This window comes from Balaenoptera acutorostrata, chromosome 18, assembly GCF_949987535.1.
Source record: "Balaenoptera acutorostrata chromosome 18, mBalAcu1.1, whole genome shotgun sequence".
Classification (NCBI taxonomy): domain Eukaryota; kingdom Metazoa; phylum Chordata; class Mammalia; order Artiodactyla; family Balaenopteridae; genus Balaenoptera; species Balaenoptera acutorostrata.
Genome location: NC_080081.1, coordinates 50,261,304 through 50,287,776, shown reverse-complemented (window position 1 = coordinate 50,287,776; position 26,473 = coordinate 50,261,304). Strand labels below are relative to the sequence as shown.

The 26,473-nt window shown below is 34.3% G+C and overlaps 1 protein-coding gene across 2 annotated transcripts in view; it reads left to right on the top strand.

The window, feature by feature from the left end:
- PCDH17 (protocadherin 17) overlaps positions 1–5,850 on the top strand; it is a 104,588-nt gene extending 98,738 nt beyond the window's left edge. For both annotated transcript variants that reach the window (XM_007186774.3, XM_057532513.1), the window contains exon 4: positions 1,143–5,850. In XM_007186774.3, coding sequence (XP_007186836.2) covers positions 1,143–1,825 — 683 coding nt within the window. In that variant the 3' untranslated portion in view covers positions 1,826–5,850. The remainder of the gene's footprint in view (positions 1–1,142) is intronic.
- The last annotated feature ends 20,623 nt before the right edge of the window (positions 5,851–26,473 follow it).

Here is a 26,473-nt window from a genome sequence, read left to right as displayed (position 1 = left end):
CACAGGACACTATACATTATGGAGATCCTCTCACATCAATTAAATGGCAATCCCAAGGGTTCCCAAATGAGTAGGGAATTCTATTCCCATCACATAGAGTTAAACTGTAAATATCCTTTCCTGAAAAAAAGGTCCCTGATTTAAAAAGGATCATTAAACATAAGGAAGACAACAATTTGTAGATGAAAGGGACAACTGGGAAGATGTAGTTCAAAGTTATCTTTTAAAATATTGAGTTCATGGACATATGCAGCTGTTGTCATAATGAAGGAATTTTCTTTCATATTTTCTTGTTCAGCATCTTTGAAATAGTGATTGTTAAACAGTACTTTATTTAGATTATCTACATGCTTATCACAAAAGAGAGAAGCAAAAATTCTCACAGAAATCATTATCATTTAGAATTGAAATCATGATTTGTCATTCATTCTGAACTATATCTGTTGACAAAATACATTTTCACCTACTTACACCAAAAACAAAAAGCTGAAGTGAAGAAAACTGATTACATGATCCATACGCAAATCTACTACAATAGGAATGTGCAGTTTTTGACAAGCTTATTCATAACATGCTCGGATAGAAAATTCCATTTGCTACTCTTCAGTAGGAAAAGCAGGCTTTAAAGGAAAACTTTATTTCATGATTGTCACCAAAATAACAATTACAAGCAAAATAAGGATAAAACATAAAAAAAAAAATAGCAGCTTAAGACTTGTTATGGAAGTTTGTGATTCAGTTTTTACGCTGTTATTTGATTTGAAAAATTAAACCTGTTAATCCTTTTTGAAGTTCCCTGTTTCCAGGATGGGTTATACAGAACAAAGACTAACTGATATCCCCAGGAGATTAGTTTACAGTGATACTCTACTCTACTGAGAATGATTCTCCAGTGGCCACTTTTTACTTCTTCCCAGGCTATGGGAATTCGTTAATACCTAGAGAATAGACTTAAATAAAACCATTGTCTCAACCAGCAGGTTTATGCAACCATCCTGAAATGTTTTAATTATTGTTTTCTTTTCCTTTTTAATTTAGAGACCAGAGGTCAAGCAAACCCAGGGAGAGCTGATCTCAGCCTTTGTAGAACTGTAAAGGCAACCCTAATGATTGGATTTGCTGTCCTTTCTTTTGTTTTGCAGAACCGGAAGACTGTGTTAATTGCACAGATGAATGCCGAGTGCTTGGTCATTCTGACAGGTGTTGGATGCCACAGTTCCCTGCAACCAATCAGGCTGAAAATGCAGATTACCGCACAAATCTCTTTGTACCCACAGTTGAAGCTAATGTTGAGACTGAGACTTACGAAACTGTGAATCCCACTGGGAAAAAGACTTTTTGTACATTTGGAAAAGACAAGCGAGAGCACACGATTCTCATTGCCAATGTGAAACCTTATTTAAAAGCCAAACGTGCCCTGAGCCCTCTCCTCCAAGAGGTCCCCTCAGCATCAAGCAGCCCAACCAAGGCATGCATCGAGCCTTGCACCTCAACGAAAGGCTCCCTGGATGGTTGCGAAGCAAAGCCAGGATCTCTGGCCGAGGCGAGCAACCAGTACTTGCCCACTGACAGTCAGTATCTGTCCCCCAGCAAGCAACCGAGAGACCCTCCCTTCCTGGCTTCTGAGCAGATGGCAAGGGTCTTCGCAGATGTGCATTCAAGAGCCAGCCGGGATTCCAGTGAGATGGGCGCTGTCCTGGAGCAGCTTGACCACTCCAACAGGGATCTGGCCAGAGAGCCGGTGGATGCAGAGGAAGTCGTGAGAGAAATCGACAAGCTTCTGCAGGACTGCCGGGGAAATGACCCTGTGGCTGTGAGAAAGTGAAAAAAAAAAAAAAAGCATTGGCATTTTCTTGTCTCTTCTGTTGATTTAAAAATGACTCCTCCTGGTGAAAACTCCATTTTACAGGGATAAAGAAAGACCGATGCTTCTTTAAGGCTTTTAGTGAACATCTGAAGTGCCCACAAGTATGTTCTTTACACTGCTGTTTCTTTTTCAGAAATAACAATGGCTTTGTTTTGACCAAACTTATATTAGGACAGAATTAACGATGTTCAAAGAGGAAAGAAAAACAGAGAAGAAAAAGGAGAGAAGAAAAAGGAGGATGAGGAGGCGAGTTACCTTGTGACAATCTGTTAGGAAGGTATGCAGTGTGAGAATGGAAGCTTTTTTCTCATTGCCCTAAGACTGTCCTCCGTGATTTATTCTGACGTAACTGTTTACCTATAAACCCCATACAAAGCAGGGTCATAATTTGTGATCTGCGGTAGAATTTCTAGCAGTCACCACAGGCTTCTACTGAAAGTCCTGAAAAGACCTTGCAGTAGTCCAAGCTACACCAAACATTAACACATATTTGTGGTAAACATTTCTGTATAAAGTTACCTGCCACACGTACAAACACAGAAAACATTCCATATCATTAGTCAAAAAAAACTTAAAAACTGAGTCATCTGTAAAACACCTCATGTCGTATAAAAGTTAAATGTAAAAAGGTATAGTCCATTTTGTCCTGCACACACATAGACTAATTCACTTCATGAAAGAAGAAAATTTAAAGGTTTAAAATGCCTCTTTAGCATTTTAGTGTCCAACAAACATATAAATAATGATGGATATGTTTTAAATTTGACCTAGAAAAGTTCTGAAAAATAGTTACCATTGAGTGATGATATTCAGAGACAATTAACATGAATGATATGTTTTATTCATTTGTGGACACTAAAATAGCTCAGGAAAGCGAAAATGTCTTAGACGTACACAAATCACATGACCATTTAAATGTGCAAATGTAAGAAGATTCAATGTGTTTACATCAAATGACATATTTTTATTGATTTATTGCAGATTCAGTGCATATGAGCCAAATTGTTGAGTGTATAAGAGCTATATTGTGTATTTTATTAAATTAATATATAGTTGTGTTGCAAAAATATTTGGGCTTATATTGTAAATGGCAAGTGTTGCCTTGGTAGCTGTCGAACTCTATGAGTTTTGTTTTTTCCTGCTTCCATTTCCCCATGGAGTGTTGGAAGCAGTGCCTCAGAGCAAAGTCTCTTGTTTAATGTAGAGTCTACCAAGTACTACAGTACATAATCTGTTCAAAATGTGTTTGAGTGAGCTGATGGAGCTAACTGAAAGGTCAAAAATTACATCCGTCAGTCATGGTTATGTGCAAGTCCTTCGTTGAAGCTTTTATTAAAGTCATGCTAAATCACAAGAATTACATTTGTACCAATACCTGAAACTTCATGTTTTTTCAATAGCATACAGCTGCTGCCTATGTAGATATCATATTGTTGATTGGTTCTCAAAAGTATCTTAAGTGGTTCAAGATGTGTGTTCCCATTATATTTCAAAACCATGCAAAATGCTTTAATGCATGTGTGGTACCAGCACTGGTTACTTGCATTGTGTAGTGTTTTACAAGAAGTCTGGGTCTTAACAAAAAGTTTGCCTTTTTTTCAGTGCTCTTCTGCCTCTTTTTATTGGTGTCCCTTGAGAACAATACACCTTCTATTCCTTCATTTTGTTGCACCTTTCCTTGTGACATTTAGCATGTTTCAAACTTACTTCCATATGAGGCTAGGAAACCTCAAATTTCAGGAATTGGGGAAAAATAAAATTAGCACTTGCAGAAGTAGCAGTAGATGGGGAAATGCCTTGATTGACATTTTCCTTCAGCGTTTAAAAATTTTTGCATTTTACAGCTTCATGACAAACAGTTTCCAGCCCATACCTTAGAAAATGTGGTGCTGAGTTAAAGGCTGTTTGTGCACGGGAGCAGAAAAATGCATTATTTGCAAACTGGTGGAGAATTCTGTGCCTTCTTTCCTGGCCACCAAGCCAGTGTAGAAACAACATAAATGTCATAAAATCCTTATATTAAAAATAAAAACAAAACAAAAACAAGCACTGAAGTGAATTCAGCTTTGTAATTTTAAACCTCAAAAAATCCAACTGAAAATATTTCCATCAAATGCTTTCAAGATTTTAGACTGTACCTTGTTTGCAAAACTGCTTTGAAAGGGAAGAATGGACAACTCCCATCAGCCTTATTCTCTTGAGAACTGTGTTTGGTTCCCAGTAACAGCCTTTCCAAAGCTCTACTCTTGGTTTTTATTATTTGTAAATGTTTAAGTCAGAAAAGAAGGGATCTTGTACATGTGAAACCTAATTGACTCTCTATATTTTGGACAATTTATGTATATGAAATGTGTTGTCTCTCTTATATGATGTTATTTTTTGCCAGGAGACTACAGGTTGATTTAGCTTGATAGCTGAAATTTGATGGAAAACTGATTTCCATTTAGTCTTACCAAGTGTTGCCTCTCTCTTACTAGACAGATAGCCAAGTAGTAAAATCTAAGGCAGTATGTAAATGAAATCAACAAAGAGAGTAGGATTTATTTTTAAAACGTTCTTAATGCTGAGTAACCAGTTGTTCAATTTATTATATGCATCTGAAGACATTAAAACACTATCAGATTTTAAGAATTGGTTGTGCCAATGTGTGAGGGATTACCTTTAGGGTCTCTGTCACCAGTGATTTACTAGTGTTAGCTGTTTAACACATTATCTGTATTTAGTAGTGATTATTTATTTACAAGTTGGTGGTAATTCAGCAGTCAAGACTCTAAGCTTTTATAGTTGAGTTGAGGGAATCTTGCTTTTATTCATTTGGCTGGCAACTGCCTTTACCACAGACCTCTGGTGCTCAGCTTCCATGGAAGTCTATGAGATACCAAAATTACCCCTTTGGGGAGCAACTTGCTCTAAGGGGTGATGCATGATCAAACAGTGATATTTCAAGGGGCTTTTATCACAATTCAGAATGTGAAAAAATTATCTTAATTCACATCCTCCAATTACTAACCCCTCAAAAAAATCCCACACATTCAAAATGAATAATAATATTGAATACTTTGTCTTTTAGGTCCTTAAATAACTGAAGTCAAGCACAGAAAAAGAATTTATAGAAATTTTCATAAGAAAGTTAAAGTTCTAAAAATTGTTTACTGATGAACTAAAAAAAAAAATCAGTAACAAAACAATTTTTTCATTAAATGTTAATGATGAAAGATCTCTTCATCAAAATTAAAAGTAGTGAGAATCAGTTAGTTATACCTATACCAAAGTAAACATTAAAGAGACATATCATGCAATTTCAAAGAATGCTTTCATATTATTTCTTAACCTGACATACTTATCCTTACTGCAGGCAATATGCAAATATTGGCTCACTACTCCATAAATTAATTGAATTCCTGTTTGGAAAATTGACGTGTTTTGTTTTTTCTAAATTAGCTGAGATCTTGTAAAACATGACTTCCCTTTAAAGGATCTAGGTACTGCTCAATTTAAAAAATGACACCATAAAAAGTCATGTAGTAATAGAGCAGTATGCTTTATTACCACCAGGTTAAAAGCTGTTTGTTGCCTAATTGACTAGAAGTTGCTGAGGTCAACAAGTAGACTGAGGTTTGGCATAATATATGCCCATTCATTACTGCCTAATTATATTCTTTTGACAACACACAGCGTTTATCGGAGCACTAATTCAAATGAGAGTTTTGGCTATCAAGATGTGTTGATTCGAAACATAATTGAATGAGACCTGAATAAAGTCTGACTTTCCTGGCCCCAGTGTTTTGCAGGTTGGCTATTCCCATGTATCAGCCCCATCACTCCATAAGGTTCTTAGCTGCACCAAGTGATTGGTGAACAAGAATAACAACAACAAAGCAGCATACATTGTATGGATTTATCTCAACGCTATTGTTTAATGGCTGTGTTTAATGTGACCTATCTGGAAAATGAGGACTCCGAATAAAAAGCTATTACTAATAGTGGCGTTGCCTTCCCTTGAATTCATTAATACATTGCGTACCTCAGGGACCCTGATCATAATTATTTTGGAAAGCAACTGTGGTATCACAACTGTTTGTGCTCTAGTTCTTTATTTGCCAGTAAAATAAACTTTTGGAAAAATTTATTTAACAATATTGTCACTAGGTCCTCAGTGGGAATGGGTTACCTGGCTTTCAGATAGCTTAGGTAAGTTGGTTAGTCAGATAACTACCATGGAGTCATAGCCTAATGTTACTAGTGGCTTTTCATATTTATGATTGGTTTGAAGATAATTTGGTACAAGATCCTAAATGACTTCAGAAAAATAATTTTTAAAAGACCTCTCATAAGCTTACATGACTAATGAAACCACATTTTGTAAATGGTATTTTAAAGTAAGTACATGTTTATTGTGGCACCTTACAATAATAAGCCTCTCTTTCTACCCATTCAACAAACGTTTATTGAATTCCTACTGTGTATTTTCCCTGGGCTATTATGCCCAGGAGTAAACAAGGAATGGTGCCTGGGTCACAGTCTGGAGGGAGAAACAAAGAGGTAAGTTCTAATACACATTACTCTTGCTTGTTTGCATTTTCCCTCAGCTACTCCACACATCCTATATCTCTGCCATCTCACACTCAGTGAGCTGCATCTCCTAAATTACAAACCAACATAATATTCTGCCCCTGTCGATCTTTTTCCTTTTAACTTAACTTTTCTTCTGACAACATAAATTAAATCAAGAAGAGTGCATTGCTTTTCCATATTTAAGAAGATCTTTATAGTTTAGACTTATTGGGATATACTAAATGGCTTATCTATTCTTTATTTTGCTCATTTATTTGTTAACATGTCTTTCTTTTTCATTGAGCACCACTGAGGTGTCACGTGGTGTTCAAGAATCCCAAGGGACAAAGAACTAAGCCAATTACATTTTATCCTCAGAGAATTTATAGCTTGTGCCTAGGTGATATATGCTAACATAGAAATTGACCTTATATTGCCTGGATACTGTTACCTTTTTATAACAAAAATAATTTAACTTTTAAGAAGAGAAAAAAACATATGCCTACCATGACATTCATTGCTTTCAAGTGTGAGAGTCAAACAAGCTGTTAATTGACTCACCTGAACCATCTGACCAGGGCTGAGAGATTAGGGAGTCATGCAAATGAACAACCCTACCTGGCCAGGCTGCAATGAGGACGAAGTCATGAGTGGAACATGTATCACAGGCTTACTCCATGTCAGTGAGCTATTAAATCCCCTCAAATTTGGTATTTTTTAAAACAGATATGCTCAAAAATACAATTATTTGACAATCACAGAGAACAGTCATTTGTAGGATATGAAGAGAACAAATTCTCAAACATCACTCTAGCATCAATACAGCACAGAGAAATAGATCATTAAGTTGATGGACCATCTTCAAACTCTTTATTAGATCGTTTTGGAGATGGTTGCACATGTTTCACCAAGGAAATATATCATTTTCTGTTCATGTTAGACATTAATAATTCTGGATAATCCACTGTACACTAGGGATTAAATTCTCAATATTTATAAAAGAGGGTTCAACTTCTTTCATTGTTCCCCCTTTTTAATATTTCAGAAAGTTATCAAAAAGTAACTTTGTTTTTTCAAACTATTTTAGATGTTAATGAGTATCTTACGTACAAAGATTGATTAAAGGAGGGAAAATTTTAGTGAGATTTTACAAATTTTGTATCACACAGGCTGACCTCCCCCATTAGATGGAATAAGTGTTCTATTTTTGGTCTTACAAATGAAACATTTCACTTTGAGAGGAACAACTTATAAGTGATCTATAGCATCCTAATGAACTATATTTTGATTATGATATATATTTCAAAATCTAGTTTCCTGAAGTTACAATACTCAGTCAAATTACTTCATAATACTTTTCAAAGATTGTCAAAAAACAAACAGAACCAAGTTTGGAACCCTCTTTTTGTTCAACTTACACAGATTATCATGATATTTTGTATAAAATATTGGTGTTCAACACTACTTATATAAAAATTGTTCTTATTTCCCTAAGGGTTTATAGCATCAGGCAGGCCAAATAAAAGAATAATTACACAAGCCTAAATTAATACTGATAAATTCTCTTTATAGAGAATTTTCCAATTCCCAGAGAACTTTCACAAATTTACAAGGCATTACAGAATTAAGGGTTCTGAAGCTCAAGGAGGTCAATGGACTTATCCAAGAGCAATGAGCTTGGAAGCCTTAAGCCCACACTTGAACTTAATGACCAGTTCTTCTATTTGTTCCAGATTTTGTGAATTCTGCAATCTTGCCTTATCTAATATCTTGCCTCTCTAATATATTAAATTTATCATCCCTAAAACATTAAATTATGCCAGTAATGTGCCTTCCCCTTTAAATTGACTGTCACATCATATAATTTAGATCCCCTCTTTGTTAATAGTTCATAACAACATTAAATAATTTGAAAATAGAGAATAGGGATTGTAGTCTCCAAGAAAAAGAAAAGACATCACAAGAATTGAGCCTCTCTTAAGATTGTCCTCAATTTTTTACTGTCATTTATAAAAATGTTTCACAGCATTGATGGTATGATCTCCAAAATATTCTGAAACAGTATTATGGAAGATTTGTTTTTCCATGAAGTTGGTATATTCTCACCTGGAAGAAATCCATAGACTTTATTTAATTCCTTTATATTATAAAATTTTGTATATATTAAATTAATAAGATTATTAATTGGCTTCTTAGAAATAATTACATAAACTCTAATAATATTGAAAGGACATTTAAATATTACATTCGTATATATATATGGATTCATATGCACATATAGAGGCGTGAGAGTCAAATCATTTCAAAAGCCAGTATCACAGAATAAAAGACAGAATTTGAGTAGTAACAATGTGGTTAAGGGATGAAAAACATGTTGTTTTATTTATGACTTACCTCATCCTCATTTGATAAAATATTATACCACTGCCGTCTTCAATGATCTGATGAAAAAGAGAAAGAGCAATTGCTATCATTTTCAGGCTGGTTAACCAAAAGCGAAGTGTTCTGATCCTTCCTGAATTTTGCTTACTCATACATTTTTAAATATCTCTCTTTCCAATATACAGAAAACCAACCTGACTTTCAAGAGGTCCAGAAATAAATTTTAATGTACCTTTAGCACTATTTTATGTTTTGAAAATTTAACTTCAAATAGATGATATGAGATATTCATTCATTCATTTTATTGATCGGCTGAATATCTCAACACTATCTCTTTAGCAATATTAAATCATATTTTGATATTATTCCTCCTTACTTTTGCAGTTGAAAGACAATGTCTTCAATACAATAATTTGCTTTGACATAAGATTTTTGAATTTGTATTTTATTCTTTCCATTATAAATCAGATTTTTACATATATCTTTATAGCATTAATTTTTATAATATTATCTACTGTCTTGCATGTGACTAGTCTCTTATTCTCATCTTAATTTCATAATTTTATCTCAACATCAACTATTATATAGTCTTTCTCATCTATTTGTTTTTCCATTAGATATGTTCATATAGATATCAGTATATAAGTATTTTCCATATGTCTTCATATTTATGGATCAATTATGGAGGTAGTGATGTTTCACCCAATAGTCTCATCAAAATGTTCTAACTGCTTTTATTAACCTATAGGAAAATTAGCCATTTTTTAGATGTAACCTACATGGAGCATTAAAATTGACAAAATGCATAATAGAATGTAACAGTATAAAGAGTGGTAAATAAGTTAGCATGCAGGGTCTTCGTTAAAATCTTTATGCAAGTGTGCCTAGCTACTTCATTGAAAAGTTGAAAAAGTGAAAGAAAGTGAATTATCTTACTCTGTTATTAGTAATTCCTATCTGTTAAGAAATTCTCATTTTAAAAGCTCATCATGTGAAATGTTTGGCTTTGACTGAAGATAAGAAAAGACCCTTACTTCTGAGATGTGCTTATGATTTCTCAATCTGCCTTTTTTCCGCAAACACCTCGAAAATTCAACTATTGTACATATTTCATCATTTCTTTCATTTTGGATAACTACTAAAATTTAATCTGTGTTCCTAATGCAAAGGAGAAAAAGAAATAAATGAATGGGTCAGAAGTGGCCTCTCTGGTGATTTTCCTTCCCGAGAATGTGACATTTCAATTCAATTCAGCATTAATTTATGGAGCATGTATAGTGTTTTTGAATACAATGGAGCATACAGATATTAACAAAATGCAGTCTCTGTCTCTATAAAATTTAAAATATACTGGGAAATGAAGTTATTTACACAAACACAGTTTGTAGTTGGTACTATGAAAGAAGTACAAGTTGCAGTGGGTAAAAAATGAGAGTGAAAGAGAGAGAGAGCAAGTACTTTCAGCAGAGGAAGTGAGAGGTGGGGAGGGAATCAGTGACAGCTTCTTGGAGAAGGCAGCATTTGAATTGAGCATTTAAGGTGGGACAGGATTTTGGCAGCAGAGATGTACAGGAAATGTATTCTGGAAGGAGAGAGAGGCAGTGTGTGCAAAAACATTTAAATAAAGTCAAAGTATTTTCTGATTAGAAAACTAGAAAGGATTGGGAAGGTGGGTTAGGTCAAGATGGGGATTGTACTGAATGCTGAGTTTATGACGTGTCATGTGAATTTCTATTCCAAGGAAGAAGAAACTTGAGGATACCTGAATTAGGCTCACCAGCTGGGAGAGCTCTGTGAAAGGCTTGCCAAGCTGAATGTGAATTCGGAAAATAACACTAGGACAGCTTGCTGCTGCCTGGTGATCCATTCTTTATAAGATGCTGCCTAATAGCACCTTGTTCTTGGGTTGGGTCCAACCATCTAGGGGCAATGCCAACTTTGCTGAATCTTGCAATTCTCAGCTTCAAGCCCTCAGCAGAGTATTTATGTGTATGTTTCCAACTTCCCAGAAATAATTCTTCCTTTGAAATCTGTAATCATGTTTGAAGCTTTAGGAGGCAAAGAGAGACAAAAGAGAAAGGCGAAGACCAAGAGCATGGATGATTTTCATCCCATGGAAAAGTGGCTTTTTAACATTCCCAGATTTTTCCAGTCTGGTATCTGTGTGAATTCTGTTAGGCAGAATAATTCTATTTCTAAATATTTTTGTCTGAGTCCACTCATCCAGGGCCCTCCAGGCTGATATAGGTGTACTGTCTTAATGCTTCTATAATGTTCCATGCATATCAGAGAGGAGATTTAAATTATTGATTATTTAGGCACTAAAATAAGGAATAATTGCCTTAGATTAGTGGTTCCCAACTGGCGGCAGTTGTGCCCCCCAGGGATATTTGGCAGTATATAGAGGCAATTTGGGTTGTTAAGAGGTGGGGGAGTTGGGTTGCTACTGGCATCTGTAGCAACTAAACATCCTGCAGTGCACAATACAGTGCTCCCCCCAACTAACAAAGATTTATTTTGTCAAAAATATCACTAATGTCCAGGTTGAGAAATTCTGCCTTAGAAAGGAGGTGTTTAGGGAAAGAGCAGTGAACAACATTAGGTTTTGGGTAATGGACATTGACCATTAAATGGATTGACATGTTTTCTTCCTGAGTTTTGAGAGGAGTTCTGGAAATTCTCCTAAATTACTTAGCATAAGGACTTATTTCCAATTTCTTGTGGGTATATTCTGCTCTGGAGATTGGCAGGCCAGTGTCTCTTGCAGGAGTATTATCTCATACTCTAATCGGTACCAGTAACACATATATTGGAAGAATCTCCATGGAATGGAAAGGTGTTGCTTGGGATGGCTGTTTACTCCTTCTGAAGCAGTTGAAAGCTGATTTCCTAAGAAGGGAAGGTAAAACAAAATTCCCCAGCTGTAAAGGGAGGGAAGAGTCTGCCTCTGGGACTATCTCAGTGGAATAAGAGGTCAAATGATATGATCAATTTATCTTTCAACCTCAAGTCACCTGTCCTTAACTTGTATGTGAAATCTGTCACTCCCATGACATTAGGACTTTGTGGGTCCAGGTATTAAAAAACGTGATGGTGGTAGGAGGTGTCAGATCAAGGAATAGCAATGTTTAAACAGAAGCTAGGTGACCATGAATATGTCTGGATGCTGTAGAATGAATGCCTCTATTGATTTCTTAAACATCTTTCTACCCGAATCTTTCAGAGTAATATGTGGAATGCCAAAAAATTTCAGATTGACTTTCTAAATGAGGTGAGGGGAAGGTGAGTGCAAATGGTTTCTTAAAAGTTTTATTTCTCTTGACACATATTCTGTTTTACCATCTGTAAGGCAGGGTGGGTGGTTCCAATGCACATTTCATGAATTTGAACTTGAAATGACTCTGGTTTAAAAATAATAATGGTAATGTGTTAAAAGGGTGACAGGAACTCCAGTGGCAAAGTTGAAAGTCTGCACATTGACAGGATAATTAATATAAACAGTAGTTATCATAGCCAATCCACAGTTGAGATTTTATTTGGTACAACTTGGCTAAATATGCACTAAGTGTGTTAAAACTAAAGCTAGTATACACTGTAGTGAATGCTAGTGTTACTAACAGTCCAGGAACATGTTGAAAAGCACTCGAGGGGTGAAAGAGAAAACCATAGCCTCAACCTCTGAGGTGTTCTTTCCAGTGAGACTCAGTCACCCCCCAGCACATACAGAAACTTGCTGGGTTTTATTTATGCTGGAATCTTTCTATATTAAAAAGCAATATAATCACTGAAATACCACTACTGTTCAAGTTAATTTACCTTCTAATGGTTTATTTGCATAGTGGAATTTGCATTTTATTTCACAGCAAATGTTATGACTCCACCTGCCCTATTTTAGATGAAACACCAAAACAAGAGAGAAATAGAAACAGTTAAAGAAAAGAATGAATATAAGAAACTTCTCACCCACCCATCCTCACTTAGCAATACCGAACCCAGCAGTCCGGAGAACATGAAAGACCCCGATGCTTTCGACCCTCATGACTAGTGCACTGACTTTCTGTTTTGATCTTCTCTCTTCCTTTGTCTTTACAGTGCTTGCAGTTCAATAAAGGTAATTTCCACAGGTGATATTGAGCCCTACAAAGTTCATTGTGAGGGTATATTCATTTTGGAAAATGTAAAAGACAAGTATACATAGAATGTCTTACCAACCTTCAACATCACTCCTGCTTTTCTGACTGTTATTGGCCTCAGACAGATGGGGGTGCTAATTGTAGATCACAACCTAATGTAACAAAGCACTGCTTTCTGACCTTCTGTGATCAAGAGCATGAAACTTGGCGATATACTTTCCTTTTTCATTGAAGCACATGCATCATTATATACATGCATTTTCTTTGGGGGCTTCAAGGTTCAAATCCTAGGGTGACAGCTGCCATTTTAAAGGTGACTTATTACAGTCATTTAGAGAGTCCCCTAACAGATGGATAGGACTTTGTTTCCCAGGAAACACTGACAGGTTACAAGTCACAACGGTTTTTAATCATTTCAACCAACTTATACACATCTGTCAATCACCCTATTTGGTAAAGTTAATAATGCAGCGATCTGAGGTTGCAAAATGATGCATTTTCCATCCATCAAAATGTGTGCAAGAGTAACTTCTAAAGTAATTGTAAGGAATAAATGAGATAAGACATAAAAAGCTTAGAAGCATTTTGGACACATAGAAAACTCTCAATGAATGCTATCCATTATTGCAAATGGACTCATCTGCACAATACAAATCTATCTACACATAGCCACAATACATCTTTGTAAAATCTTGGTGAAGGTCATTGTCAGACAGACAATTCTAAGCACAACAAAGCACAACAAAGCAACAATAATAACAAAACCATTTAAAGGTTTACTCAGTTTATTGTAGTTTCCCAGTCATCACCAACAACTGTTCCTTGCACATTAATAGCTGATAAGTCATTTAAGCACTTACCACTATTTTACCAGAAACTGGGATGCCTTTACCTTGTTTGCTGCTAGCTTGTAAAATTATGTAATCCATGGTCAAATGCTTCTCAGTAAAGTTAAACAAGTGGCAGCTGGCACCATACAGCTCTGTTATAATGAAAACATGAGGTGGCTGCCATTACACAGTCCTGCACTAATGAGAACAGTAGGAGTCTAGCATTACAATGGTCTAATGAAAACAGGAAATGGCTGGCATTAAATTGGTATAATAAAAACAGGGGGTGGCTAGCATTACACTGGTGGAATAAATAAATTAAGAGATGTCAGACCTCCCCAATCTCATCTCCATTATATATGACCACGGTACCCACAATTTAGACTAGATCCATTCAAAGTCAACCAGTGTTGGATGAAAACAAGATTTTTTCATACTGTGCTTCAAAAGTTTCTTTTATTTCAATTTGTGTTTCCCTTAGGCTGAAGCAAGCATGATGTAAAATAACAATATAATTTACACTAAACTCTTTTTTTCCCCTAAATTCAAAAAAAAAAAAAAAGAAAACAGCATTATTTCCAACTCCAGAAGAAGATTGGCTGGAATAAGAGCCAGCAATTCAAAAAGAGTTTCTAATTTGGTCCTTGCCTTTTCCTCTCTTTTCTCTGTTAAGTATCCAATGGTGACTAAATACTCAGAGTGGCATAAAACAAACTAAAAAGGAACACAGAAAGGAAATAAAATGCTGCAGAGAAAAAAATTAAGCACAAAATCAATCGTTTAACTAATGGACTTTTTTCTCTGAATAAAAGGTCAACGTTTCTCATATATTGTTTTTTTTTTTTTAAACTTATTAGTATAGACGTTTGTGTATACTTCTCAGACAATAGATTTACAAGAATATTATATTTTATTGTAGCTCACAGAGCCAGCTGTATCTGATTCACCGTGGTCTTTTTAATCTGGCTGAAAACAGCGCAAGTTGGCACAGTTCAAGGTCAAGGTCAGTACATTAATCTCTCTATCACTCAGTAGCTCCAACTCCCATTTAAAAAAACAAAAAAAAACAAAAAACCTACATCAGTAACTTTATTTTTTTTACATTAAAAATTTATTTATTTATTTATTTATTTAGTTACAAATGACTTCAAACAAGAACAATGCTAAAACTGCTTCCATGGAAAGGGTCATGTTTCTGAAGGCTTATATACACTGACGGCTTTATTTTTCCAACGTAGAAACCAGACAGGAACATTCTGGTGAGGTCACCAGATGATAAAACAGCAGTATGATTCAAATAAGGTGAAAATACTGATAATCAAATAAAACTTTTTAATCCAGTTTTACACACTGACATTTAATTTTTTGTGCTCCGCAGTTTTTATTAGTCTTCTCTAAGATGATTGAATTAGCTTAATGAACAAATCCACATTCATGAATACATTTCTGTCTAATACATACTAAAGAAGAAAGTGGAAGGGGAAAAAAATCTTATGCTATTCCTATCACATTTTTACATTTGTGTAAGATTAAATCTCTCTTCTTGAATGTGCTTTCTTAAGAAATGACCAAAATTGAGATTATTAAATTTTAAATAAGGAATCATGGACAAAACGTCAATTAAAATTCCTTATTCATTTTTTTTCAAAGAGGTAGAATTTATTAGCCTAAAAGAAGTGATTTCTCTTACATGTTTAAAGCTAGAATTAAATGTATGATGGGCTGAACGCTAATATATATGTTGCACAAAATCTGTTGCTGGGCTTGCATGGGAGTCACAGACATGGCTTAATCGAGACACAAAGTGATGTGTGCCGTGCATTCAAAATTAGCATCTGGCCCAGGGCCACTCAATTTGGCATACTAAGAACTGATTCTATCCTCTGCCAAGTTTCTGCAGGGACTAGACTCACTGAATTCTGAATCACAGCCTCTAATTTTCCCTTCAACAGACTCTCTTTGAATTGTGGGACCAGAGAAACTTGCAAGTGAACATAAAAATTAAATGTGAAATATAGAACTCTCCAAAAAAAATATTCTTGATAAAAGATGGATATAGAACATGAAATATTTCCAATTACTCACTTGTAATGTGGACCACTTACTAGCCAGCTCACCCTCCATTCAATGTATTTGTTTCTTACACAAACAGAGAGCACGCTATAGGCTGCCCGTTCTGCCAAACTCCAAAGAAATACTTGAGAGCTTATGAATTTGGCATATCATAAATTTACTTGACAGGTCTCATCATATAGTAGGCCGTATTTTTATTAGCCAACTTTGTGGAATAAATGGCACTTTGCCCTAATATCAAAGTAACCGATTCTGTCATGGTTGACATCTTTATTACATTATTAAATACATCAGTCAATACCAGCTGGTGTAATTGAGTCTTGTTATGTAACTCAGATAGTTGTTAAAACTATGGATCTTTTATCAAAGTCAAGTCAACATGCAGAAAAGACTATTGTTGTAATGGAATTTTAGAAAAATATGTATCATTATTGCAAGTATTTCCAATTTAAAATAGTGAATTGACCTTTCCTCGGATTATGCTCAGAATCATCTGTAATTGTGTTCCACTGAAAGCACTGTGTTAAACATTTGATTATAGTGATTTTAGCTTTGTGCAGCACATGTAATCCATGAAACCAAGCACCTGGAAATTACAAGGGGAATCACAAATGTCTGAAGTGGCAACTGTGAGAAGAACTTGAAAAGACATGTTTAGAATTGAAAAGGGGGAGAGGATAAAAACAATTGGGGAAGAACAATTTATTAGAAGTAAAAGAAATCACTCTATATTTTGAATTCTTAAAAAAAAATAGCTCCAAAGAAAGCTCAGTAAGTTTTCTTGGAGATCAATAAAATTATTTTTAAATAAGTAGAAAAGATGCTAAAGGAGAGAAAATTCAAGGAAAAAAATTGTAAGTGTTTAGCTTTCTTTCAAAGCTCATTAAAACAACTTTTACTGCCTATCTAAAATAATGGCATAGGATTAAGCTAAATTTCCACAGGCAAAGTGAGCATTATTTTTTAAAAAATCAGTATCTAATCTGGATAAAACAACTTAATTTCTAATTCCCGCCGAATCCTGAAACCTAACACCTGTTGCATTGTGTTTTTCATAAGAAAGTAAAATATTCTTATGTCTTATCCAGAAAGAACAAAATTCCCATGGGAAATTTCTTGTATTTTTAGCATATCTGAACTTTTAGGATTCCACAGGAAGAAATCTTGGTAATAGCCCACACTGGAGAAATTTATATGTGACTCATTTTAAATAAAAATGAAATGTTAAATGAAAGATTCTTTAACCCAAATATAAAATGTAATATAACCATGAAATTTCAATAGCATTTTCAAAAGTATATTAAGTATTAAAAAAACCCTGAAAACTTAAAATATAATTTATGTTTAAGAGATACACATATTTTTAGTAATACTTTTATTCAATAAAAGTAGTCCTTTTAATTTCATTTAAGACCAAATTGTCCTTAAAAAAAAAAAAGTCTCAATGTACACGTGCCTACAAGGCCAGCCCCAAGATTTAAAAAAAATGACCACCTAAGAAAACAAATAGTCCCAGAAATATTCCTCTTTAATTCCTACAGTGCTCTCATCTCCACCAACCAGAAAACATTTAGGTATTATTGAACACTGGGGGAGGGGAGTAGAGGGGGTGTCAAAATAAAATCAGAGCTCCACACCTTACCGGACAAAAACAGACCCTGCATGTTATCGCACTTTTAAATATCCACAATAAACTCAACTGAATACTTTGAAAACCTAAGAGTCATATACTATCTCTTATACTATCTCAAAACCATATACTATCTCTTATTAAACATTACATTCTTTTGCTCTTTTCCTTTATTTCATTTCAGTATCTTGGCTTAGGTTTTTCTCAGGAAACTATGCCAGTTCAATTCTCATTACTGTTTCATTTCAGAGATCTCAATAAATAATAGATAAATTTGACATGAAGTTCATAACTGAATATTAAGTACTTGAGAACTTAATGTATCTACATGAGTAAGATCAGTTAGGGGTATAGATGGTACCTGGATCTCCCACTGAGTAGTCTATGCCTATGTTCAGAACATCAGCAAAGCAGTGGTATAAAATTAAAAATAAGCTCTAAAGTGATTGTCATATTTGATATTTTTAAAGAATCAAATTGATTATGGGGAGAATAAAATAAGTACTGGATCTCACAAATATGTTTTGTTTTCATAATATGTTTATTTTGAAATATATATGGAGTGCAATATTTAATTTTATATGAAAATTCCATACAATATCTATTTCTATCTATCTTTCTATCTATCATCTATCTATCTATATCCTATTGGTTCTCTTTCTCTAGAGAACCCTAACTAATGCAAGTCGTGTACCATAATATTGTCAGTGGTTGGAGCCAATTTGCTTAACGGTAGGTTTTGTTTAAGACAGTCAAGGACCGTGTTGAGAAATGTAACCTGAATTAATTTCATGCCCAAGGCATGTATACATTGATTCTCCCAAATGTCTTCATCAAAAGGGTTGCCACAGAAAATAATAACTACCTCGCTATTCTCGAGGTTAAGTAGCAGTCTGTACAGTGAACAAAGGGATAGAGAAATTGGTGGGAAGAATGGAGTTCTAGCAAATGCCCCCAAAATTGTGACTGGTTTAGGAAAATATACTGATAGGAAATTTTATACTAGAATGACTGATTGCTGTCAAAATTATCATCAGCCCATAGAATGATTTCTTGGCAAGTATGGTATAGGGAAAGATTTCTCAATATCTCCTTGGAGCACCTCTACTTCCTTAAAGGAAAACATATCTAAAAGTCCTCAATTATTAACAAATTATTTGTATTATTATGTTAGTTAACTGTGTACCAAACTAAATGTAAACTAAATATGAATTCTGTACATTGATCATTTTTAACTGAAAAAAAAAAAGAAATTACAAATTACATACAAACAGGAATACAAATCCTATATAATTCAAATTAACCAAAATTAATTTAAGATGGTAAATGATTGTGTTTTGTTGAAACTAAATTGCTGCTAGAAACATGAGTATGAACATGGCACAACGCTCTGTTTGGGGACTGACTGCAGGTGGTTGCAAGTTTGGCATTGTTAAACTCCTGTGCATCTTATAATAACACAAATCTCCTACCACTTATCTCTTTTTGACCTTTTATAAAACATTAATTAGTACACATACCCTGATGTCTTTTGAATGAATGCTTCATTTACATACTAATTCTGTCTCTATTCTTTTCTCTTTAGCCTACTGCAATAAATTAAGTGTTGATAGGTCTTAATTTAATAACTAAAATTTTCTATGATTTTAAAAATGAAAGCTTATACTTTGAAAGCTCTGGTAGAAAATGTTGTGGCACTCAAAGATATGTCTGCATATTTCAGAGAACATATGGGCACCATTTGAGAGAAACTATTACAGAAGAATATTTTATTGTGGTCATTTGTTATCCTGGGATATTTTTTTTTGTCCAAAATAATTTTTTTCCTTATCCCATTCCCCATATATATATATATATTTTTTTTTCTCCAGAATGTAAGCATTAAATTGTGAGATGCACCAGAATGCACCATAGAAATATCATGAGACATATGATCTGGCTTCAGAAATGTATTTGATTTTATGACTCTAAATAAGTGTCTGCCCTTACCCACAGCTGAGTTGAAAAAAAGCAAATCAATGCCATCCAGGGAACCTCCACAACATGAGATCATGGTTAGGTGGAGTGATAATCTTCCAAATGAAGAAAGGTCAATGAGATAAGGCACTGCTTAACAAGTCTTTAATAAATTTCTCCATTTTGGCAAAGTTCCCAACAAGGAAGCAAGAAGTGGCATTGAAGTGTCTCATTCTCACCTTGATGAGCCCTTAAAATGTAATTTACTGTTGTTCTCAATTACTATACATTCCACAAGTGTTGACTATTTTTGACTTACAGCAGCCTCACAGTCAAATGATGATGAATAAACATAATGAAGTGTTCTGTTTTAACAGAAATCTAGTGTTAAAGCAAAATAAGATATTTAGACATATATATTATATAGACATATTTAGATTGAATGACTTCCACTTGAAGTTTTAATAAACACCAAAACAATATACTAAAACTAGAGTGAAAGAGTTATTCCACAAAGACAGATATTTTTCTAAGGGAATAAGTGATTTCCTTCAAAAGGAAGTGATAATTTGGTTTGTTTTCCCAATGTGTTATTTGTACTAATTATCTAGATTCTAGAAGGTCTTACTTCATATTACCAGGAAACTTGGTAACTAGCAATGAATTCAAATGTCTTCAGTATGGCAAGCATTGCCCAATTACACTTTAATTGAAAGTACTTTTTCTTAAGTTATGTCATATGTGCCACATATGTCTCATGATATATGTGTGTGTATATATATATGGCTGTTTAAGGTCTACATGGTGGCTAAAAGCAAAACAACAAGACAAAACAAAAACTAACTAAAAAACATTGGCAGGGAAGATGATACATATGGATGTGGGTGGCAGTGTTTGAACAACAGATCTGGCCGTCCCTAAGGGAACGTTTCAGGAAAAAAAAAAAATATTTATACCAAACTAGTTCATTTTGTTACATTTAGTGAGGGTTTCTACCAAATATTTGTACACTATCAAAATTATAACCTTTGGCTTGTGCCCTTGGATTTCATTTGTGAGATAGAATTTTGGATGGTGCCTTGTTCTCTCTTTGCCTTACACATTTTAAATTTTGTTTTCTTGTATAGAATTAGTTTTAAAAGATTGGGTTGCATTATTTATGTATGTTGCACAGCATGCATATCTATATACATTTATTTCATCAGTCCCAACATGGGCTAGAAGCAAATAAGGAGAATGAATATATTTGCAATTCATTATGTGATAAGTCCTAAAATACTCACTTCTTTTCCTTTATTCTCATCCAAAAGTTTCTCTACTTCGAATTTGAGATATACTTAATTAGAGATCACTTATTAAGAGCACAGGCTTTGAAATCAGAAATATATATGTGCAAATCAACTTCAAACTCTTGTAATCTGGGTGAACTTGAGAAATTTATATATTATCTGAGTTACATTTACTCATTTGTACAATTATGCCTAATTCATTAGGTTATTGTGAAGATAAAAGTGATTATGTTTATGATATAATGTATATACAACAGTGTCTGGCTCATATTAATTTGTTTTTAAATGTTAGTGCTGATTTTTAAGAACTAATTTTATTATTTATTACTTCAAAGTGTAAGACATTTATTTGGCTTTGAAATAAAAATGCTAGTTCCTGTGTAAATAAAAAGATAACTAATACAAGAGGGTCTTAAATACATGAGTGAATATGGAAGTTCTAAGGAAGGTGAAAACAGACATATACTTTGTCCAATTGATTTAATATATTTTATCTATTTAATTTTAAAAATAAATACTTTGTTATATATTATTATCACTATCTCCTTTTTAATGCATTAGAAAACTGAAGCCTGGACACATTCCGTGCAGGATTTTAACCAAGATCTAGGTTTGAAATACATGCCTTCTCACCAATATGTTGTTTCATCTGGGTGAATTCCACTCAAGGGGCTGGGGAATGCCTTCATGTTTTGAAGGATATACAGGCATACCTCATTTTATTGTGCTTTGCTTCATTGCACTTTGTGACTATTGTGGGTTTTGTTTTTTGTTTTTTGTTTTTTTTTTTTTGTTTTTTTTACAAATTGAAGGCTTGTTTTAACCCTTCATCAAGCAAGTCTATTGGTGCCATTTTTCCAACCTCATTTGCTCACTTCGTGTGTATCATTGTCACATTTGGTAATTCTTACAATATTTCAAACCCTCCACCAGCAAAAATATTGACTTGTTAAAGGCTCAGATGATGATGATTAGTATTTTAACAATAAAGTATTTTTTAATTAAGGTCTGAATATTTTTTTTAGACATAATGCTATTGCACTCTTAATAGACTACAGCACAGTGTAAATATAGCTTTTTCATGCACTGAGAGACTAAAAAGTTTGTGTGGCTTGCTTATTGTGATATTCACTTTATTGAGGTGTTCTGGAACCGAACCACAATATATCCAAGGCGTGCCTGTACCATTCAAACTAGACCATCATGAAATTAAATGGGTAGGAAGATGGAAGAGAATTTAAGGATAAGGGAACATCAAGAGCAAAGGCACATATGGCTGATATTTCATACATCATTTGGGTATTGGGAGGTACATCCATATGATTGGAATATGGAATGGGGAAGAATGAACTAGAATGTGATATCCAAAATGTACTAGATTTTGAGTACCTTGAATGCTATGAGTTTGTACTTCTTACCAAAGATGATAATGAAAGGTTTTTGAAACTGCCAATCAGAAACATAATGTATAATACAGTAAAAAATAGAATGAATTGATGAGCAAATTGTCCTGATAGGAAATTATAATAACCTGAACTGTTCTTTACAGATATCAACATACGTTCTCAAATCTCGCAATGTTGCTTCCAACTTCATGAGAAAATTGAAGCAATCAAAAGAGAAAATAACATATGCACCCACATCCTCTGCCTCCTTCAATCAATGTCACCATGGATGAGACCTCTGTTCTCCCAAGCAAATCAGTTTCTCCCTTTCTGCACCAACTTCCATCCTCTCAGGTTCTGCACTCCAGGCAATTCTTGTCACTTCTTCTGAATTCTCAATAGTTGGCTCTCTGTTGAGCATTGCAATTAGCAAACAAATGTGTTGTTATTTATAAACACACACACACACACACACACACACACACACACACATTTCTCTTGACCCACTTGCCCCACCTGCTACTGCATATTTTGGTGGTGTTGTTTTCCCATTTACAATGGAAGTCCTTGAACAAGTTTTCTGTACTCTTATCTTCAAATCTTCTCCTCCTGTTCTCTCCAAAGTCCAATACAATTAGGCTTTTGCTCCCTTCTCTCATTCTTGTGACACTGCTCTTATCAAGGTTGCTGAAACCAAGGCTGACTTCCAGGCTGTTGAAGGCAATAGTCAATTGCATGACCAACTTTTCAAGGAGTTGATCACTCCTTTCTCATTAATATATTTCTTTACTTGGATTCCAGGACTCTCTTGGTTTTGTTTCTGACATGGATTAATTCTTCAGTATCCTGAGCCTCCCTTTTCTTCATAACCTCTTAATTTTGGAGCATCCAAGAATTCAGTCTTTTCATCACTTATATTCTCTACCTATATGCATTCCTTTTGTAGTCTCTGCTGGTCTCATGGCTTTAATCAATGTGCAAATGATTCCTAAATTTATATTTCTAGTCTAGACCTCTTTTTCTAAATTCCAATTCCATATGTCCAATTCCTTCCTTGATAAATACACTTGCTATGTCTAACTCAACATCTCAAAAAACTGAACTCTGATCTTCACAATTAAAATAAAATGAAACAAACAAAACAAAAGAAACCATTTGCAACCTTCTGTATCTCAGTTGATGCCAACTCTATCCTTCCAGTTGCTCAGGCCCTAACTACAGAGGCCTCCTTTATTTTATTTTTTTTTCTTTCAAATCCATTTAAATTGTCAGGTAACCTGTTGGCACTTTTTTCAAAGTAGGCATAAACCTTCCACTCTCCATGGCTTCCACTAAACTACCCAAGTCTAAGACACCATTGTTTCTAACCCAAATTACTTTATAATCTCCTCACATGTCTTTCTGCTTCTAGCTTTGCCCTTTTAAGTGATTGTTCTCAACCTAAATGCAGAGTGATCCTTTGAAATCATAATCTGCAAATAATTATCCATGTCACTTAGAGAAAAAAACAAAGACCTTATAAGGGCTTACAAGGTGAGTGTGCTCTTTACTGCCTTTCTTTTACACACTACTGTACCTTCCCCTTCCTGTTTTCAGGTACATTGGACTCTTTCTTCTGGACATCAATTTGGTTAACACCCTCACTTATTTAAAGTCTTGGCTTAGTCTTGGCTTACATATTTGTTTTTCAAATTTTTTTTAAATTTGAAATGGGAAGAAAAAGAACAGACAGTAAGAAAGCTGGATATGAGAAATAAGGGGGCCAAACAATGTAAGCAAGTCACGACCTGGAGTTACTAACTAGGCACCCAAATTCCCATGCACTGTGAAAGCACCTCTTGTGTTTATTTTATGAATAAAAAAATTTTTCCTTTTTCTTTACAGAAACCAATAACCTTGGGAACTTTCATACAAAGACAAAAAGGCTGTAATTTCTGCTTCATAAATGTATTGTCAAGAAACAGTGAGTTGAATAAGAAAACAACCTGGTAAATAAAAACACTTTATCATTTAACAAAATACCTGTATTATTCACTTTCCCTAAAAATAAATCTTTTGAAGGAATTTGGAAGAATATGAAGGAAGTATACTAATGCCACTAAAGTGGTGATTTAAAAATAAATATTAGGTGTTAAAGCTTTCCACGGTATTGAGAATAATTAGTATTTTTGTATCAGCTTTCATAGCATTTGAAGTTTATAAAATGATTTTGCACACATATATTTGTTGGAATAGAAAGAATAGACATGATGCTGTATGTGCTTAGAGCTTAGTAATCTTATAATATGAAATGTGTGCCCTTATAACCCTTCAGCTATATATGTATCTCTTCCCTGGAACTTCTATTTCTCTAATAGTATGATATAACATAAAGTAGCAATTGCTGAGTAAAGTTTTACTATGTATTATTAAGTACAGTTATAAGTGCTTTTTTGTTTTCAGTTATTTATTCCTTACAATATTCCTGTGTAGCTATGTGTTATTATTACTTTAATTGTATCAATGAGTAAAACTAAAGTTCAGAGTTTCCATAACTTGCACAAGGATACACAAAAAAGAGGGGATATATGTATACATGTAGCTGACACAACATTGTAAAACAAGTATACCTCAATTAAAACAAAAAATAATAACAGCTAACACTTCTGTATCTCTTAACAAAAACAGAAAAACAAAAATAAAGAAAAAAAGAAAAAAAAATAGTAAGGACAAAAACACAGTTCACATCTACCCAGTGAAACTGTGGCGGTCATCCTCTTAATTCCTGTATATCACTACCTCTATGAAAAGAGAGGCAATATAAAATTGGCTTCATGATAACCAATTTAGACTAATAGGTAAATGAAAGGAGAAATAATAAATAACATGACATTTTTTGGCATTTGGAACAGATTCTGATTAGATTCTTTGCTTGAAGAGACAAAACTGGAGAAGAGGCACAAAGCTTGAGAATTAAGTAAAGAAACTCAAGGATGGCATAACTGAGCCCTCTGAACTCAAGGTGGAGAGCTGCAATGCCCGTACCACCTTTTAAGCTTGTAATGTGAATGACCATTGTGTCATGTACACAAAAAAGTGTACTGTGGTCATTCCGCATCAAAAGACTAAACTTGTTTGACCTCACAGGCCTGAGGACCTTGAAGGCAGCCTCTAGATAACTGGAGGAGGCAGCAGCCATCTTGCTTCATGCGGCAGCAGGAGGAAAACAAGACTACACAGTTAAGGGGAGCCTTTCAAATTTCTTTACTTCTCACAACCTCCTTATTTTGCATTTGAAAGTTTGATTGAGAGTTGTGTTACTTTAAGATTAGGTGTAAATAGGATGGGAAATACTCTATTTTATCTTTCACTGAGATGAATATCACACGTAAGTGTTCACTAAGGGTCAATTAACATTTTTCTGTCTTTTAATATTATGTCCCGAATATAGAAAGCCAATCTGAACAGTTCAGAATTATCGGGCTACCTTTCTTCAATAACAGAATGTGTTTGCTACTTATGATTTTGCAATAATTACTGCATCTCCACTTTGCCTATGTAGACACAGCCAGCATTAATTTTATGGGGTGTGAAATCAAGCAAACTGGAACTAATTGAAGTGTTAGTCAACACTGTACTCAAATTGAATAAAGCAAGATTAATATGACTTAGGTAATAATTGAAATACACATCTCATTCCAGATAATCTCATTTTCAAAGTAATCAATGTGTTTTATGTCATAAGAATGAGCAAGTATCTTTATGTGTGTATGTATCTATCCATCTCTCTATAGATATGCCTACATATGTGTGTAAACATATTATCTAAGAATCTGACTGCACCATAAGCTTACAGCATTATAAAGAAATAGTATAGCCTAATGTTAAATATGAGTCAGACAGATTTGGGTACAAACTGACATTTGGCAGTTCATTGCACGCAAAATAAAGAGAGTAATACCTATTTCAGAGTTTAAATAATTACTAAAGCTTCTAATACAATGCCAGGACAGAATATGAACTCAACAAATGGTGCCACATTAAGAAAACAGAGCAGTGACTCAGTCCAATAAAACATGTAAACCTACATCTATAAAAATATATTCAGTTACTCTACCTGTCACAGCTCCTTTCCTCACTTCCTTGCCAGGATATAATCAGGCCAATCTAGTTGTTCTTGATAGGGGACAATTTTGCCTCCCAAGTGACTTTTGGCAATGTCACTTTGCCAAAATGAATGGTTGCTACTTCCATCCAGTGGGTAGAGGCCAGAGATGCTGCTAAATATGCTACAATGCATAGGACAGCTGCACCCAGCAAGTAATCATCTGCTCCAGAATGTCAGTACTGCAGACATTGGGAGACCCTGGACTAATCTCATAGTATTTGGAATTT